At 37.5% G+C, this 18,797-nt stretch overlaps 1 protein-coding gene across 3 annotated transcripts in view; it reads right to left on the bottom strand.

The window, feature by feature from the left end:
- VPS13B (vacuolar protein sorting 13 homolog B) overlaps window positions 1–18,797 on the bottom strand; it is a 1,004,773-nt gene that overhangs the window by 118,758 nt on the left and 867,218 nt on the right. For all 3 annotated transcript variants that reach the window (XM_027849971.1, XM_027849973.1, XM_027849972.1), the window contains exons 41-42: window positions 2,488–2,669; window positions 749–1,095 (exon numbers count right to left, since the gene is read on the bottom strand). In XM_027849971.1, the coding sequence (XP_027705772.1) occupies window positions 749–1,095; window positions 2,488–2,669 (529 nt within the window). The remainder of the gene's footprint in view (window positions 1–748; window positions 1,096–2,487; window positions 2,670–18,797) is intronic.

Raw genomic sequence — 18,797 nt, 5'->3', positions numbered from 1 at the left:
AATTACATGCTACTGGGAGCTGAAGGTACTTATTTCCATTAAAATTTAAATGTGACAGACATTACAAACATTTCACTTCTTTTCAATATAGGCTGACTTATGGAAAGGGGTAAAATTGAAAAAATATTATGAAGAAGCAGTTGGGTGTAAAGTTGATTCATGCACTCAGCCTCCTCATGGTACATTGAAAGAATGGAAAGTTAACAGAGGCAAGGGAAAGAAACTACATTGTACTTGCATATCACATAGAACTCATCTTGGGGTGTGTGTGTGTGTGTGTGTGTGTGTCTGTGTGTGTGTGTGTCTGTGTGTGTGTCTGTGTGTGTGTCTGTGTGTGTGTGTGTGTGTGTGTGCATGAAGTGCCTAATATCTTAAAGACCCACACTGGTGTTTCATTCTTCTAACAGTCCCTAAGAGTACACTAAGTAGCCTGATTGAAACTTTGACAAACTGAAACTATAAAGTACTTGGAAAAAATTCTGGGGAATAGGGTACTTTATACACAGATGTGGCACATCAGTCACAAAAATGTGGGCATAATATCCAGTGCATGTGTAGAGGACCCATATTCTCTAGAGTTCTAAAAAATAATGTGGGTTGCTTTGCCAGTGTGGAAACAGGCGCCAAATATTCTAGTGCCCATCCACTTCATTCTGTCACATTGTAGTTTGGTTCTGACTCATCTGACATAGCATACAATTGAAAATTAAACATGGTCATTTTGGAAACGGCTATGGAATGTGCATACCTGTTGCCAAGCTTGTACTGCAGTGTTTAGAGAATGAACTGCATGCTGCCCAAAGTTTACAAATATAGAATCAACTATCACAGTACAATCCAGAAGTTTTTCTGCTGCCTCAGAAACTGCAATCTGTCCATAGATGCTGAAGGGTTTCACCACACTCTGCATGGTAACATTTCTGCACTCCAGGAGTTTGCAATCAGCTTGAGTAGAGAACTGGAACTCCTGACAGACTGCTCCATCGTTCCACTGCCTGAGATAAACATGTGGTTCTCTAAAGGAGAGAATCATGTATTCTAGCTCAGCTGGCAGGTTCTTATCAGAGATGAATGGCTGTAGGTACTGTGGTGAAACTATGAAGAAAACAAACAAGCAAGGGAAACAACAAATTTAGAAGAGGTGACCATACATTGTGGGGCAAAACATATGAGCTTTCAGTTTGTAAAAAGTTTTACTTTGGAAAAGGAAAACAGTATGATACACAGGGTTAGATGACACTTAAGAAAGTTGAATTTTCAATTTTTTCTAAATTGAAATAAGGAGCCTACTGTTTGTTTAAGACAACATGTTCCCTTTTCAGAAAGTATATTTTATATCTGGAGCTGAGTTTTAAAAGAAAGCCTTACTGAGGCTCCAGTATTTTGGGAGTCCTCTCCCATAACTACCAATCAATGAATCCCTTATTCTCACAGCGGAATATTGACTCCCAAATACAAAAAGTAAAATTCCCAAAAGGTAAGGAGAGTCCTATAGAACTACCTTGTACATCTCGGCCACTCTCAAAAACATGAGTTTCTTCTAGAGAGTATTTTTTTTAAAAAGCAGTTTAATTCCCCCCCCCCCCTTTTTCTTTCTGAAAAGGCAACATGGCTCCCAGCAGCTGTGTTTGGTTTTAATCTGATTTTTGCTTTTTCCACTGTGTGTAAGTTGAAGAAAGTCCTAACACCTGGTATCAGAATGCATTAACTAGAATGATAGAGTACAGTCAAAAATGATTTACAAGTAACTATCTGATTAGGAACATTAACATTAGTAAGTATGTCAGAGGCTATTCTTGGATCATAGAAAAATTTAAATCAAAACCTATAAAACTGCTCAAGTTATCTGAGGTATTTGTCTATCTCCTACAGACAGTGTTCCTGCATTTGAAATCAGGCAATATAGTGAAGTACTTCTGGAATGTCTATGCCATTAATGCAATGACACAGCACACTGAACAAAAACAGATGCATCTCCTTCAAAAAGCTTATAATTGGAATAACAGTGAAACCTGTAATTCTTATAGATTTCTCAAAAATCCTTATTACAGAAGCTCCAAAATCTTAAAGCATTTCAAGAGTACTGTAAAATGTACTAGCTCGATAGTATTGGTGGAAAACAAAAAATCTATAAGCTTTTTGAAAAGACAGGGAACACCTGCTGGACATGCCTGCTGCCTCATGTGGCCACAGCCACTGCTGCTGGACAGACTTGGCAATGCTCCTCCCTGTTCCAGGGAAAACGAATGGCACTTCTAAAAATAGTCAGTCCCATGGGAAAGGCAATCGGCAACCACAGCATTCTGGGCATGGAAGGCTCCTAATACAGGCAACAGAAGGCATCAATTTGAAATTGAAACCCTTCTCCTTTGCACTTCCTGGAAGTAAGTTACCAGGGCAACTGTTAATGAACAGTGTGACTCAGAACTAGCAAAACTAAGTAAGAAAGATGAAAAGGTTTGCATTCTGTCTCGGAATAGAGAGTACCTGTGCCCAACTGATCAAGGTGATGACACAAACGGAATTCTAGGTGAGCGCACTGGAGAGAGACAGTGAGGGATGGCACAAACCACGGAGTAAAGCAGGAGTCCACTCGAGTACAGGCAGCCAGGGCTGTTGGTGTTACAAGCTGATCACAAGCACTTTGAGAGCCAGATTCACTTTCAGAGCTGTGGGAAATAATTAAAAAAAAAAAAAAAGGTTCACTACCTCTAGCTTTATGTCACTTTACAAATGAAGTGACTGTTTTTCTATTTTTTTTTTGTTGTTTTTAAAATAGCAACAAGAAGCTAAAACTATGGTTATTTTACGATGTCATAAAATCTTCTATAATTATTATTCTGAAGTCATCTCTTGATAATGAATGTGTTGACTATCTTCCATAAATTTACCTGCAGTAAATTCCTCTTCCTAGGTTGGCTACCCACTCTAATACTCTGAGGCCACCCTAAATCAGGTGTGCTTTGGGAATGCAAATTAATTTTCATATCAGCTTGAGCCAAATGTGATTTGGAAGATAAATCTGTTGCAAGAAACACAGAGCCTCCCAATACCAACTAAATATGAGTTTTTGCTTATCTATTGTTCCTGATTATCTACCCCCTTCCCAGCCCTCTCCCTCAACCAGTAGGTCATTCAGCAATATTTCTCTGCTTTGAGCCCTGGTCTAGGTGTCCTAGGAAACAGGACCAAGGCTGGGAGGATGAGGGGTCACACTATATGCTTCCTCTTCCTCTCTCCAACCTTTTTACGTAGAAAAAATCATACAGAAATCAGAATTATATGTAGCAGCAGCCTGAAAAGGTGTAGGAAGGAGGCTGCTGTAACAGGAAGGGAGATGGGGAATGGGAGTACAGTACACGTTCACACTAATTTTATTTGGTCATGGTAGGTCACCGTTTGCCACCACCTCCTCCCTGCTCTGGGTTATTATCCTTCTTGTTTAGTCTACATTGGATGACAATGCCTTTGACAGCCCTTGAAACTCTGAAACCCCTCTTCCATGGCTGTAACCCCTGGCTGCCTAATCCCCAGAGCGGAGCGATCCCATATTCTCAGCACAGTTCTGATGGGAGATACAAAAGACGTAGAAAGGAAAGTTTCTGTCCACAAGTGCTGGGGATACATGGAGCAAAAGACTGATAAGAATGGGGTAAGTCAGATTAGTCAGTGCTCCTTGAAGGATTTTAATTTTGAATCAGGTTCGGAAAGATGGGAGTGAACAGGATGGATAAAAAAGTATGGGGAGATCTTTCAACAAATATCGAATGAGTGCTTACACCTCTGAGAACATAAAATACAAGTTATTTACATTTGGATTCTGTTTTGCAACATTAGTACACCTTTACTGTACAAGATATATACATTTCAGAGTAGTAAAACACACAAACACAGATATGTGTGTATATATGTATATGTGTATATTTTTGCACATATATATTCACATAAACACATATATCACAGAATCATAGAGCTTGAGAACTGGAAAGGACTTCAGTAACTATTCAGTCTATTTCATACCTAAAAGGAATTCTCATTATAGACACATATAATGATAGATATAGATCTATCTTATCTGGATGGATAGATCTATCAATAGCCATATATATTATATAAAAAGATAGATACAGTTGTTTTAACAGGCATATATACATCATAGCAACCTATCCTTCCTCTTTTCCTAAAAATATATCCATCCCAAAATAAAGGTGCTAATAATTTACTTATTATATCCAACATAAAAATCACTTTAACAAAGCAAAATTATTGCTTTTATGTTAGAAAAAACCGGATGTTATAAGTGCTTTCATTTCTGAACTCCCACATTTTACTATTTAAAGTTCATCACCTACCTTGCAGGGTTGTTGTAAAGCTCAAGTGAGATAATTTATATAAAGCACTTGTAAATTTAATAATATACATGTCAATATTATTACTATCAGTTGTATATATAGGTTATGTATGTATATAAATATGTATATATAGGTATACATGTGTGTATATACACATACATGTCTTTAAATTTGTAGAGGTCAATGAGATCAGTGATAAAATAGCAATATGAAGTATGCTTTGGATGGATTTTCCTCTTACTAACTGCAATCTCTGATATGGTAAATTTTTCTAAGGCCTATCCTGGCATCTCTTATGAGCAGTGAACACAGGAACACATAGTATAAAAGCTTGAAAAAACACTACGAGGCAGTGTTAGCCGAAAAATTCATTTATACTAAATTATAAAAGCAGAGAAAGTACAGTGTAATAGTTACAGTGTTCGGCTCAGAGTCAGGATGACTTTGGCTCAGATTTCATCACTGACACTCACTAGCCAGGGGACCTTAGGTTAAGTCACTTAACTCACATGCCTAGGATTAACCTCCTTAGTCACAGATCGCTCGAAATCTGCTTCAGGGGTGGTGGGGGGGGAAAACGTTCCTCAGCGGGACTTTCTTATGTCGACAAAAAGCACAGATACCTTTTTTAGGGTTTTTAGAAGTTGGGGGTTAGCCATTCAAAGTCAGAAAAAAAGAACCATGCCAGTAATCAACAATGCTACAATTTAACTTTAAACTACTAAATCAAACGTTGCCATCCTAAATCCAAAAAATTATCCCAAAATATACACATTGGTATCATATCCAGATGAACAATTCTAAAAGTATGAGAAACATGTATAATGTGTTCTGGCCTCAATTTAAGTATGTTTAGAATAAACAATTCCATAGGTTTTCAAATGTTTCTTCCATTTGTTCATCACCACAATGCACTATAAAAAGTAGCCTACATGTAGTTACTTTTAACATGAGGGTTTTGGCAGAATGGAACTCAGTGTTCACTGCTCATAAATGGGAGCTGATGGATCTGCTAGAATTAGTTATAGCTGCTATATTTTTGCAAATTTTCTTATATGGACACAGCTATGTATAGATTTCAATCTAACCTAGGCACCAAAAGGAAGAGACAGAATTTATGGGACAATTATGGGTGGCAGGCATAGAAATAAAAAAAAAAAAACCTCCAAACTTCGAACATCTATATTTTAACACTCCCCCTTTTCCCACCAGACTGCCAAAACAGGTCAGATTCATGGGCCATTGCCAATGTTCACAGTATTCTCTGGTGCTGCTGGTTCCTAACATGCTGAATGATGGCTCTTGGAAGCAAGCAAGACCTCTCGACTTATAATAAATGGATCTCATAAGATTCAGTAGTTAGTTCAAACATCCAGAAGTTCAGATGCAAAGCTAAACTTCTTGGATCCCTTTATACCTAATTCAAATAAAAGAATAATCCCATAAGATTTCTAAGCAGGAAGAAATATATAACAGAGAATTAGAATTCTTCTGCAGCCCCATAGCTACTTTAGGAAATTTTAGGTGGCTGCTGAGTAGTATTTAGTATTTTGGGAAAATAATGATGAGCTACTTTCAATTTATTGGACTGGAAGTTCAATGAGGGCAAGACCCTCTTTTTACTCCTTTGTATTTGTATTTTTGTTTTACTCTTTATATCATCCAGAGTCCTTAACAGAATGCCTTGTGCATAGTATGCATTCAACAAATATCTGCTGGGTTAAATAATTGATGAGTGAAAAACTTTAGTTTAGAGACTATGAAGGTAGTAAGAGAAAAAACAAAAGCATTTTTATATTTAAAGATGTACAAATTTAGTTTGCAAAAAACTGCTTATACTGAACCACAAGAAAACAAATGAAAGGCAAAGTCTTTGAAGGGTTTTCATTTCTGGGAGGGAAAAGAAAAAACAAAAACAAAACCCTGTAAGAATTACTTTCCTAAGGGGCAGAGGGAAAGCAAAAATTTATGCAGGCAGAACCCTGGCTTATAAATGAAAGAATTTTCCAGTATAAAATCTTGAATTATTTTAATAACGAGAAACTCAGATGACAAAACTGTTTCAAACCGTACTGTTGTTGCCCAAGTGGCTTATGAAACTATAGGGACAAGAACAGTACCCAACACATCCCTGGTCTGTAGCTAGCACAGCAGACATGAAGAAGCCCAAGGAGGGGGAGCAGTATCTAGAGACAACCCTAATCTTCCCCACAAGAGAATGAGCCTGTGACCCAGAGAGTGATGATCTATGAACAAAGGGCCAGGACAGAACAAAGATCTATAAATGGCAAGGCTAACCTGGAGTTATTAGAATCATAAGGGCGTATTCCTTTTTCAGTGTGACTATCACCAGAACAGTGTAACACAGCGAGGAAATCCTATCTCTTCCATGAAGCCTTCTTACCTGTTTCTGCCTACTCTGATCTTCCATATTAACATATTATTATGTATAACACTCATTTTGGCACTTATCGTAGACTGCCTTGTCATGCCACTTAACTATTTCATATGCACAGATCTTCTCTCCTTAACAAACATACACGCTGCACAAGAAAAAGACAGAATATAAGCTCCTTGGGGCAGTGACTATTTCCTCCTCACTAGGTGTCTTCAAGAAAGGATTGGCCATCCACTTGCTAATTCGTATTCAGGTATGGGATGGTCTAAATGGCTTCTGAGCTTCCTCTCCACGCTGGGTTTCTGTGATAATCCATTTTAGTTTTGTCTTTGTATTTGTAGCATGTAGGATTGTACCTTACACAGAGTGGGCACCTAATAGATATTTATTAAATTTGTGAATAAGACAGCGCATTCTTTATTTCTTTTGAAGAATAACATACTGTGGAAGCTTAAAAATAAGTGGTGGAAAAAGGCACCACCAGTCTGCTTAACGTCTATTATTTTGTGTCTTATATATGTGTGTATGTGTCACATCCCCCTACTGAAGTAGGAGACAAGAGGGAACCCCAGGAGACTTTTTAAAAGGAAAGAAATGACCAGATCAATGCATAAGCAAGATGGATTTGTCCTAGGAGAAAGATCACAGGATCGTAGGATGCAGAGTGGGAAGGATTGTAGAGATGATCAAGTCCAAACTCCTAATTTAGCAGAGGAGGTGAGTGTCTTACCTGAGTTCACCCTGGTAAAAGGTAAACTTTGGATGAAGATCAAGATGGGAGTCTGGGGCTTAGAAGAAAGGTCAGATCTGGAGACGGAAAGTTGAGAATCACCTGTTTATAAGTGATGGTTGAGGCTGTGGGAGAAATGAGCTTGCCAAGGTAAAGAATGTAGAGAGGGAAGAGGAGAAAGTTGACAATAGAATCTTGGAAAGTTTTGGAAAAAAGAGCCAAAAAAGAAAACTGAGAAAGGTCAGTTATAAAGGGAGGAAGAAAATCAGGATCCTTTTTTGATATCTTTGAAGCTAAGACAAAAGTGACCATTCAAAAGGAAGGGTAGCCAAGAGTGTTATGTTCAAAAAAACTCAATTCAACAAATAATTATAAAAGGACTACTATGTGAGAGGCACTGTTATAAACAACAATGACTAACATTTATATGTCACCTAACATGTGTCATGCACTTGCTAAGCATTTTAAAAACATCATCTCCTTTGATCCTTATATAACCCTGGGGAGTATGTACAATTATTGTCCCCATTTTACAGTTGAGGAAAATGAGGCAGACAGAGCTTAAGTGACTTGCTCAAGGTCACACAGCTAATAAGCGTCTGAGGCCAGATGTAAATTCAGGTCTTTCTGACTCCAGGCCCGGCACACTAGTGCTATTAAAAAGTTAAACACAAGGTAGTTTGGGAGGAAGGGTACAAGCAGTTAAGATGATCTAAGAAAACTCTCTCTAGAGTTTTGCTTGAGCTGCAGGAAGAGTTATAAACAGGTGATTCTCAACTTTCCATCTCCAGGTCTGACCTTTTTTCTAGAGTGCCTGAGCTGCAGGAAGAGAGGGATTCTGTGAGGCATGGAAAATGGGGTGCCTGCTAGGCCCTGGAGAAGGCCTATATACAGCAAAGGGAGGGGGGATGGTGAGCTGTGTGTGGGGAAAAGAAAGCAGGCCAGCAACAGGAACTTCAAAACCTACTGTTAAATTGGCCAGCAGTCTTTGAAAGGGTAATAGTAGCCAATGGAAAGGCTACATGGTTTTCTCCAGAGACTCCCTAAAATGATGAAAACCAGGACCTTCAAAGTTAAATATTTTGAAGGAAAGGCAAATAGGTAGAAGCAGGAAATATCTCTCTATATAAGGGCTTGAAAAAGCCATAAAGTTAATTGCTGGACAAATTTCTTACCCTTTAACTATATGAGATGTAATTGCTTTTTCAGGTACCCACAGGAGAAGGGAACTTCCCCTCTGTCCTCCTATATCTCTATGGTTGAAAATGACCTTGTCATCGGATTCAGTCACCTGCTTCAGGTTGGGCTTACAACAGTGGCACGGTCAAGGTCCATTTTTTAGGTTGTTAAAAGACCCTGCCCTGTCACAAACATTTCACTGAAATCAAGAGGTATTATGCCTACTGAGAGGAAAGGAAATTACCTTAATCTCCTTCTGGCTTGGACAGAAAGGTGTTTCTGCCAGATATAATGGAAAAGGTGGTATGTTTGGAGGACAGGCTGCTTAATCAGCAAAGGCCATCTCATCTAGAAAAGGAGAAGGGTTAGGCTAGCTGGCCTCTCAAGTCCAGTGTCATGACTATATGACCCTGAAGAGTCAGAGTGATGGTCAGGCCTGGGGAAGACAATTTTGGCCCATGAAAGGGCAAGTGGAGGCAAAAGGAAAAGGAGTGGTTATTTCAAGATCTTGAAGGCTCAGAGAAAACAATTCAGGTATTAATTCAGACACTAAAATATGCAGGAATTTAAAAATTCCAAGGATAAAGTATAACGCTTGGTACAGCCAAGTTGCTTAAGAATGGACACGGGAATTTTTATCCTGAACAACTAAACTAAGTGGAATTAATATTTGGCATCTCTTTTATTCTGTACTTGTACTTGTTTTACTTTTCAGAGCTCATCTTGTGACATGTTTTGGGCCCAGATTAGATTTTACCTCATAAAACAGTCAAGTGAGAAAGAACAATGAAGCACTATGACAGAACTGGGAAAAAAAAATTCAGTGAGGTCAAAACTACTAATACATAAAGGGACTTTGGAGGGACAAGGTCAACAAGCAGGGTACCCATCAATCTCAGAAATCAGACATTGGAGAACGACCTTGGGTTCCTTCACATCCCTTCTTCCACTTAGCACTTTGAACTCCATGATGAATGGTGACCTAGTGGGCTACAGAAGGATGGGGGAAGACTGTGAGCTGATGACTTTGATGAGCATGTGCTATAACAGGTTCATGTACTTCCAGAGCAAAACAATATCGTCAGAATGATGCTGTCTGCTGAAAGCTGCCTTTTTTATACAGCATCTATTATGGTTCTAGGGAATCGCTGCAGCCTTCCCTTTATAAGTAACCATCCCTTTCTGCATATTCACAATTCTAAATATTGTGCACCTAACCAACCTTTCTTGCCAATACAGATGTACAATTTATAACTTAACTGTAAGCATTTGGCAGTATGGTTCTGGATTGCAGGCTTTTCTCTACCTACCATAATCATCTCTGGCTTATTCTCTGTGAACACAGCTGCCTATAATCTTAAAAAACAAATCAAAACAAAAAGTCATCCCAGGATAGCAATGCAGTTCTCTTTCTCAGTAGCCCAAATAAGTTATCTAGTTGCTCACAGTAACTGGGCAAGTTTAACTTGTAAGTCTGATTCAAAGCTTTGGAATGTCTTTTGGGTGCATCAACAAATGAGTCTGAAGTTCTTGATAAGGAGGATTATGAAATCATGAAGAACTTCAATTCTGCCTAAGATGCTTTCTCTGAGGATGAAATACAAGTAATTTACTTACTTAGATGCCATGCCCAATCCTAACTTTGGACTGAAAGTTAGCCCATTGAGATATAATTCTAGCATGTTCTACAACACTGGAAGGACTTCAAGAACAGGTCGAGCAAAAGACTGTCTGCTGTCTGATGGCTAGTCTAGCTAGTTCAGAGATGCTTATCAAAAAGTCTGCTGTCAGGCACTGAAATTTGTAGGCCACAGTGACTGACGAAGTTGATAAAAATACAAAATGGAACCCAGTCCTACAAAGTCCCTTTCTGCTTTCATGGTGACAGTGGCAAAAATAGAGCCAAGAGGTACTAAAAAATCTCAAAGCTCTTAGAATGTTTATAGAAGCATTAATTTAACTGCTGGCACTAAATCTGAAATCTTTGTCCAATGACTGATGTAATGACATATTACTAGAGAACCTAAACCATAAACATACTGGCATTCTAGCTATAAATGAAACCAAAGGTCATAAAGTGACTTGCCCAAGATCACAAAATTAGTAAAAATGATGATTATAACAACAATAATAACAACTAATATTTACATCGTACTTTAAGGTTTGCATATTGCTTTACATGTGTTACTTCATTTGATCCTGACTACAACCCTGGGAAATAGGTACTATTATTATCCTCATTTTACAGATGTGGCAAAATTAAAACATGGGTATTTATTAATATAATTACATAATCATAAAAAGTATTATGACAACTAAACACTGAGAACAGTCAATGTCATATTTGGTTTTTGTGAATCTATAGACTAATCAACTTTCTAAAAAGAAGATTAGGAAATCTGTACTGCTGTGGAAGGCCTATTCATCCTTTTGAAAGCCCAGTTCAAACACCAACTCCTCTGTGAAAAATTCCCTTCTTCTCCCAATCTTTTTCCCCTTTGGTCTTTCCCAGACTTAGATATCATACACATAGTACTTTGTGCTTCTCTTACATATTTATCACATATTATAGACCTCAAATAGAGAATCAGGTATACAGGGCTGAGCACTACAGTTTAAGAAAGACATTGATAAACTGCAGGGTTTCCAGAGGAGGGCAATCAGAACAGCAAAGGGCCTTGAGTGCACGTAAGGATCATCTGAGGATCAGTTGCAAGAAGGGGGCACATTGAGTCTGGAGAAGAGAGGGCTTGGGGGGAAGGAAAGTTGTGTTGAAGCACTGAAGGCCTGTCATTTGGGGGAAGGAAGATGCAGGGAGGCAAATTTAGGCTTGATGTAAGGAAAAACTTCCTAACAATCAGAGCTGCCCACAAATGGAATGCGTTGCCTCCAAAGGTGGTAGGTTCCCCTTCTTCAGAGATGTTCAAACAGAGGTTTGTCAAGTATGCCACAGTGGGGATTCCTTTATGTATGAGTCTGACTAGATGGTTGGTGAGGTCTCCTCCAACTCTCAGATTTTAAGATTCTGTAAAGAACTTGTAGCTGAATGAAAAAGAAAGAACGTATGAATAGAAAAGGAGGTAGAACACATATATATCAGGAATAAGAGGTGAGAAATAGTTCATGCATTAAATTTACCTTAGAGATAGGATGAACCCTTGAATAGATTCTGTATTAGATTCAGCATAGTGTAGTAGAAAGAACATTGGATTGGGGCAGCTAGCTGGCGCAGTGGATAGAGCACCGGCCTTGGATTCAGGAGGACCTGAGCTCAAATCCGACCTCAGACTGTGTGACCCTGAGCAAGTCACTCAACCCCACTGCCTAGCCAAAAAAAAAAAAAAACAAACAAACCCAAAAACGAAAGAACATTGGATTTAGACTCAAGAGACTTGGGTTTAAATCTTCTTTTCAAGCCTCTCTAGCTATGGCTATAAGCAAGTCTCAACCTCTCTGAGCCCCAATTTCCACATCTGTAAAATGGGGATAACACTTTTACTACCTACTTCAGAGTGTTGTGAGAAAAAGTATTTCACACCCTATATAAATGTGAGGTCCTGTTACTATAAGAAGGATTTACATGCAGAAGAATCCAAAGGATGAGAAGGTAAAGAAGGTTTTTCTTTTAACCTAGAGGAGAAAAGATCAAAGATCCATTCAGATGCTTAACTAAGTGGATAAGTACCCTATTCAAATATGTATCACACAATTTCTGCCATACCTTTCTAGTTGGTCTCAGTAGATTTGGGATAAAAGCAACTAAGGATGTAACAATCACATACCAACCATATTACTCCAGAAAACTAAAAGTTGTTTCAATGCTGGAAGCTAAATCTACACCTCTTTTCCTCAGCCTCATAATTTCTTCACTTAAGCTTCATACTTTATTATTGATGTGAGGGAATCCAATTGGGCTGCACTTAAAATACAAGAGATTAATCCTCTAAGGCTAGTTTCAGAGTATCATAAGCACAATTTATAAACTTCCAAATATTTTAATCCAAGACTAGCCTGAGTTAGTGAATACCAGTTGCCTATAAAGAGTACTGGCTGGAGGGGCCATCATCATGCATAAAAACTGGATTACAAAGAAGACAAACAAAAATTACTTCATAGTTTTTATATAATACTTTTCCAAATAAAAGCTAAAAGGATTTATGTTTTTCTACACAGAAAGATCATTTTTATAGTGGGTAAGAAAATGATGACATAAGTTAAAGCACTTAATATTTCTTGTTTTGTCAATCTCAAATGTATTATAAAGCTAATTTAATTTAAAGCTAATTAAGCATTCACTAATTGTTCTATATAGCAACTGCAGTGAATTGCTAATTCTGAAAACTTTCTTTGGTATTATCCCACATTACTTTTCTCATAAATATTCAAGATGTTACTATGAGGTGTGGCATTAAATTTAGAGGTGGTATCAATATTGTATTATCCTCAACACTGGGATGTTAATTGTGGGCAAGCAATGGTACTATTCTCACATCGGACTGGGTTCTGTTTTTTTCCTTTTTTACTTAGAGATGATTTATTGCCTTTTTGATAGACCTAGAATCGAAGTATCTTATTTGGGGAGGGAAGTTAATATTACAATATGTTCTTCCACTAAATATGAAATTTTCAATAATTAACAAACATTTATTAAGCATTCATATGCCCAATACCATGTTAGGTGCTGGGGAAGATATAAAACTAAATAAGAAATGGTCCCTGACTTTAATGAGCTTTCAATCTAATAAGGAGATATGACATATATGGAAATAACTCTAATACAAAATATAACATGAGAGGTATACTATGATAGAGGTGTAAGTCAAATGTTTTCATGGTCCAAAATCAGTTTACTTCTTTTTTTCAGTAACAAGTATTTTTAAAAATTTAATCTACCCTTCCTATTCCTTCTCCCCCCTCAATTAAATTCTACAAACATTTATTAACTATGTGCTATGTGGAAGGCACTGTGCTGGGTCCTGGCTTGTTTAAATTGGGAGGTTTATCCTATCATCCATTTTTGACACAGCTGACAGCCTCAAGCAGAAACAAAGATCTATACCTTCCTCAAAAGACTGATGAATTGACTTCTGAGGTGATCATCTATATTCATCCAGTTACTCCAAGTGGTTCTCCAGTATATCTAGGAGCTGAGGTCTGGAAAGAGTTTTTGTGTGTCTTTCTTTGAACAAAATGTTGAAACTTAAATGGCAAGAGCCTAATCAAAGCATTCATATTTTCTCTGTAGGCTTTTACTGAAATCCAATTTTATCTGTGTGGAATTTTGCCATCCCATTTAGTACATATCTTGGCAGTGACTTATGGTACTGACTTTTTAAACTAGTTATTCTCATTGAATTCATCAACACCAATTTCAAACTAAAAATCTATCTGTCCTAAATCATCTTAACAAAGCTGAACGTGTGAAATATTAGTTACACTTGCAAATCCCATTTGAGTACAAAATGATGCCTGGGACTATAATGTCAAGCACTTTGATGAAAAGAGTCCACTGAATGTCATTCTCTACAATTCTGGTTCCCAGAGCTCACATTTCCAGGGGCTAAGCTGACCACAGAGGTAATCGGCGAAGGTTTTCCATTCAGAGGAATTAACCTTGTCTAAAACACTTAACTTCTCAATGATGAAAATGCATTCCTTCACAATTAGTATCAAGAAATCATTTCCAACTTGATACTATTAATCGAAACCAGATGTTTACTTTTTTTTATTGATTGAGGTATTCATATTCCTACTTTGTGACCCCTCCTGATTTCTAGAACATTTTACACTCTCATGTCTAGAGTTATGAGGCAAATCCCTCTACAAATCCATCAATACCTAATAGGAAGAGAGTTCTTTTTGCTGTTTCATTACTTAGAGATGGAAAAACAGGCCACCTCTGAACAGTTTTACTAAATCTCCAAGGCCAAGAAACTGATAAAACAACAACAATAACAACAACTGATCTAGAAACAGGAATTTCTTTCTAGACTGAATCTCAAAATTTTAGCCAGTTATCTGCACTCTAGTTATGACTTAAGAACAAAGCTATAGTGGAAAAAGCACTGAATTAGGAGTCAGCCTATTGTCACTTCTACCTCCTTATGTGACTCTATAGCTTCCAGATTTTAATTTCCTGCCCTGTCAATTGAAGAAAACACCCTACCTACCTCAAAGGGTTGTTGTGAGGATGACACTGAGATCATGCCTATGAAAGTGCTTTAAAAAGATAAGGTACTATAATACGTTATAGCCAGCCTTTATATAGTGCTTTAAGGTTTGCAAAGCACTTTACATTTATTATGTCATTGGAGCCTTGTGAGGTAGGTACTATTACTGTCCTTATATGATGAGAAAATTGAGAATGAAAGATATTAAGGGCCTTGATGAAAGATCACAAAACTCGTAAATGTTTAAGGGAAGACCTAAAGTCAAGTATTTATTGTTAACATTAATTATTAAAAACATTAATGACAACCTAGTATTTGGAACACTGTGATTTTTTTAGCTAACTTGTACACTAGTCAAATTTCTAAAAAGAAGACTGAAATTTTTCATCTTGTTGAGTCCAAGCTATGCTCCTAACAGCACAATTCAAATAACAACAACTCCATGAAGCATTCCCTGCTTCTCCCAGTCTTTAATGGACTTTCCCCAATATGGTCCTCATGTACATAGCACTTTGTCTCATATACGTGTATACTACTTTATAATATTGTTACCTGAGCAACTGTCACATTTCTTGACTTGATTCTAAGCTTCACTGGAGCAATGATTAAGCTTCATCCAAAATCCTCATTTCTCCTAGCACCTGCCACTAATCTGTACATAATAGATGCTTACTATTGAATGGAAATTCTATCCTTTATCAAGCCACAAAACAGGTATGAAAAGTATACCGTATAGTATAACAAAGATCATAAACTGTGGAATGGCTAAACAAGCTATGGTATATGAATGAGATGGAATACTACTGTGCTATAAGAAATGATGAAGAAGATGGTTGCAGAAACACCTAGGAACACTTGTGTGAACTAATTCAGAGTGAAGTTAAAAGAACCAGGAGCACAAACTTGTATAGTAATGGCAATATTTTAAAAATAATCAACTTGGAAAGACTTAGTAACTCTGAAAAACACAATGACCAATTGCAATTCCAAAACTCATGATGAAACATACTATCCACCTCCAAAAAGAGAACTGATGAAGACTAAATCATTTTCTTCTATTTCTCTTTTTCTTGCTTTTTTTGGGAATATGGCTAAAATGGAAATTTATTTTGCATGATTATACCTATTTGTAATGGTTCTGTTTTTCTTCTCTTCTCAATGGGTGGGTAATGGGGAGGGAAGCGGGACAGAATTTGGAACGGAAAAGAAAAGAAAATTGAATGAAAAGAAAAACAAAAACCCCCCAAACACACACACACAATAATACATGGGGGGGGGGGTACAACTTGTAGTTTACCTGACTTGATTATTCTTCCATCTATCACAAAGACTCTCTTGTTTTTTAGTAGAAAGAGAGGGTAACCAATATCTGGGGTAAAAGATCTAACTTGTTTAGACAAAATAGAGGGCTAATGAATAAGCCATTTTATCCCCTAAGGCCACTGGACCTTTTTTGCATAATGGATCTCTTCGAGAGTCTAGGTGAAGCAGTGGATGGAGTTCAAATATGACTTCAGACACTAGCTGTATGACCCTTGGGAAAGTCACTTAACTTCTGTCTGCCTCAGTTTCCTCAACTGTAAAATGAGGATAACAGCATCTACCTCTCAGGGTTGCTGTGAGGATCAAATGAGATAATAATTGTAAAGCTCTTATCATAGCACCTAGAACATAGTAAATGATATAAAAATGTTTACTCTCTAACCTCTCCCCAACCCCCACTTCCCACCCCCCAGTCTGTGAAACCTATCTACCTCTCCATAGAATAATGCTTTTAAATTAATAAAATACACAGAATTACAAAGAAAATGCCTGGGGTTAGGAGATGGAAAATCTCATTTGAGGAACAAGAAGTAGACCAGTGTCACTGGATTGTAGGCTGTGTGGGGGGGATAGAAGGTGTAAAAAGACTGGAAAAGTTGGGAAAGGGGACAGCTTCTGGAGGGCTTTGCTGGCCAAACAGAGGATTTTATATTTGACTCTGTAACAGGAAGCCACTGGATTGATTAAATACATGGGTGACATGGTCAGATTTGTGCTTTAGGAAGATTAATTTCACAGATGAGCAGAGGATTACAAAGGAAATCAATTATATTGAAATATAGCTATCAAAATACTTTAAATTCAATCAGTATCAAATTCAATTCAATTCAATATCAACAAATGAGTTCAGAGGCTCCAGCTTCAGAACCCTGTCCTACTTGCCAAGTCTGGTCATTTCTACCATTGTAGCATCTTTCATATAAGCTCCCTTCCCTCTGCCACTGCCACTACCTTGGTGCAGGCCCTTATCACCTTACAACTGAGCTACAAAAATAGCCTTCTGGTTGGTCTCCTTGCTTCAAGTCTCTCTCCATCCCACTGCATCCTCTACTCATCTGTCAAACTATTGACTTCTTCCAATTCATCCTGTACATAACTTGTACATACATAACTTGTTTACATGTTGTCTCCCCAACAAATTGTGAGCTCCTTGAAGGCAGGGACTGGTTTTTGCCTTTTAGCACAGTGCCTGTAACATAGGAGGCAATTAATAAAGGCTTACTGACTAGGAGAAGCAAAGAAGACAATAGTGAAAAGAGGAAAAAAAACCTGGCTTTTTTCTGCCACCAAAATTTTTGAGAGGAAGGATAAATATGGAAGATGATTGAATTAGAAGGCATGTTAGAGATTATCTTGTCCAACAGATGCTTCAGAATCTGTGAAGCCTGTGGCTTTAGAGTTGGGATATGGCTACAAAGATTCCCACTTAAGTTAAAGACAGTATAATCCACGCCAGGCAGAACCGTTAGGGAATGAATCATTTTGGAGAGCAAAGTTCTAGGTAGCTGAGGATTTACTCCTTTTTAGTCACTAAACTTAAACAATTTTTAAATTGGAAAGAAAATGTACTTTTTCAAGTCATCAATTGAAAAAAATTGTTAGTACTATAAGACATCCTTTACAATCAGCATCAATTAACCAATAACTGAACAAACATGCCATTAATTTCCAATGCAAATTTCCAATTTGAAATCATCTACATCTAAAGCAGAAATAAGGAAGGAACAAAATTGTACTACATTTTAACACAATAAAAAAAGCAACCATTTATATAGTTCTTTAAGGTTTACAGAGCACTTTCATAAATCTACAAATTACCTAATTTTATAAAATCAAACCAAAACCTACCTCATTTCTTTTGTGTCTCTTTGCAAATGGTTATGTACTTATAAAGAACTACGTATGTGTCAAGTTTCATTAATTTTGTTTTTGTTTTCATATCTATCTATATATAATGTGTATGTACAACTGTCTTTGCTTTGTTTGCATCCCTTCATATGCAGTGAGGGGCAGCATGGTATGGAAGACTAGGGAGTCAGGAAGATCTGGGTTTAAATCCTGCCTAGGACACTTACTAGCTATGTTATCCTAGGTAAGTTACTTAACTTCTCAGAGTCTCAGCTACCTTATCTGTAAAATGAGGGAGGTGGAGTAGATGGCCTGTGAGGGTCCTTCTAGTTCTAAAACCTATGATCCTATGACAGGAGATATCACATGCTTCCTTGACTTGAAGAGTAGACTAAATAAATGTAGCCTTTTCTTGAAAATTCAGGATCATCACTATGAAAATCAAGTAACAGAATTACAGAACATTAGGGTTAAAAGGAATCTTACAGATTATATAGCCAAAGCTCCTCATTTTCTAGAGGGCATTGTGCTATCAATAGCAAATTGATGCCCTTGGGGCCTATTAAGGAATGACTATAGGACTGTTTGCCTTTACATTAAATGGACCCAACTGTCATCTGGAGTTGAAAGGACTTTGATTAAAATTCTGTGTAAAAAAAGCCAGGAGAAGAAATTGGCTTTGAGAATGAGTCTGTTAAGTGTCTGAATTGTGTGTGTGTGTGTGTGTGTGTGTGTTTTACTTGTGGCAGCTTTTCCAATGGCTCGGGGCGGGGGGGGGGGGGGCCCTTCGGTTTCTT

This window comes from Vombatus ursinus, unplaced genomic scaffold (assembly GCF_900497805.2).
Source record: "Vombatus ursinus unplaced genomic scaffold, bare-nosed wombat genome assembly UNPS02008961.1, whole genome shotgun sequence".
NCBI lineage: Eukaryota > Metazoa > Chordata > Mammalia > Diprotodontia > Vombatidae > Vombatus > Vombatus ursinus.
Note: the sequence above shows the minus strand (reverse complement) of the source record. Positions and strands in the feature narration are given on the sequence as shown.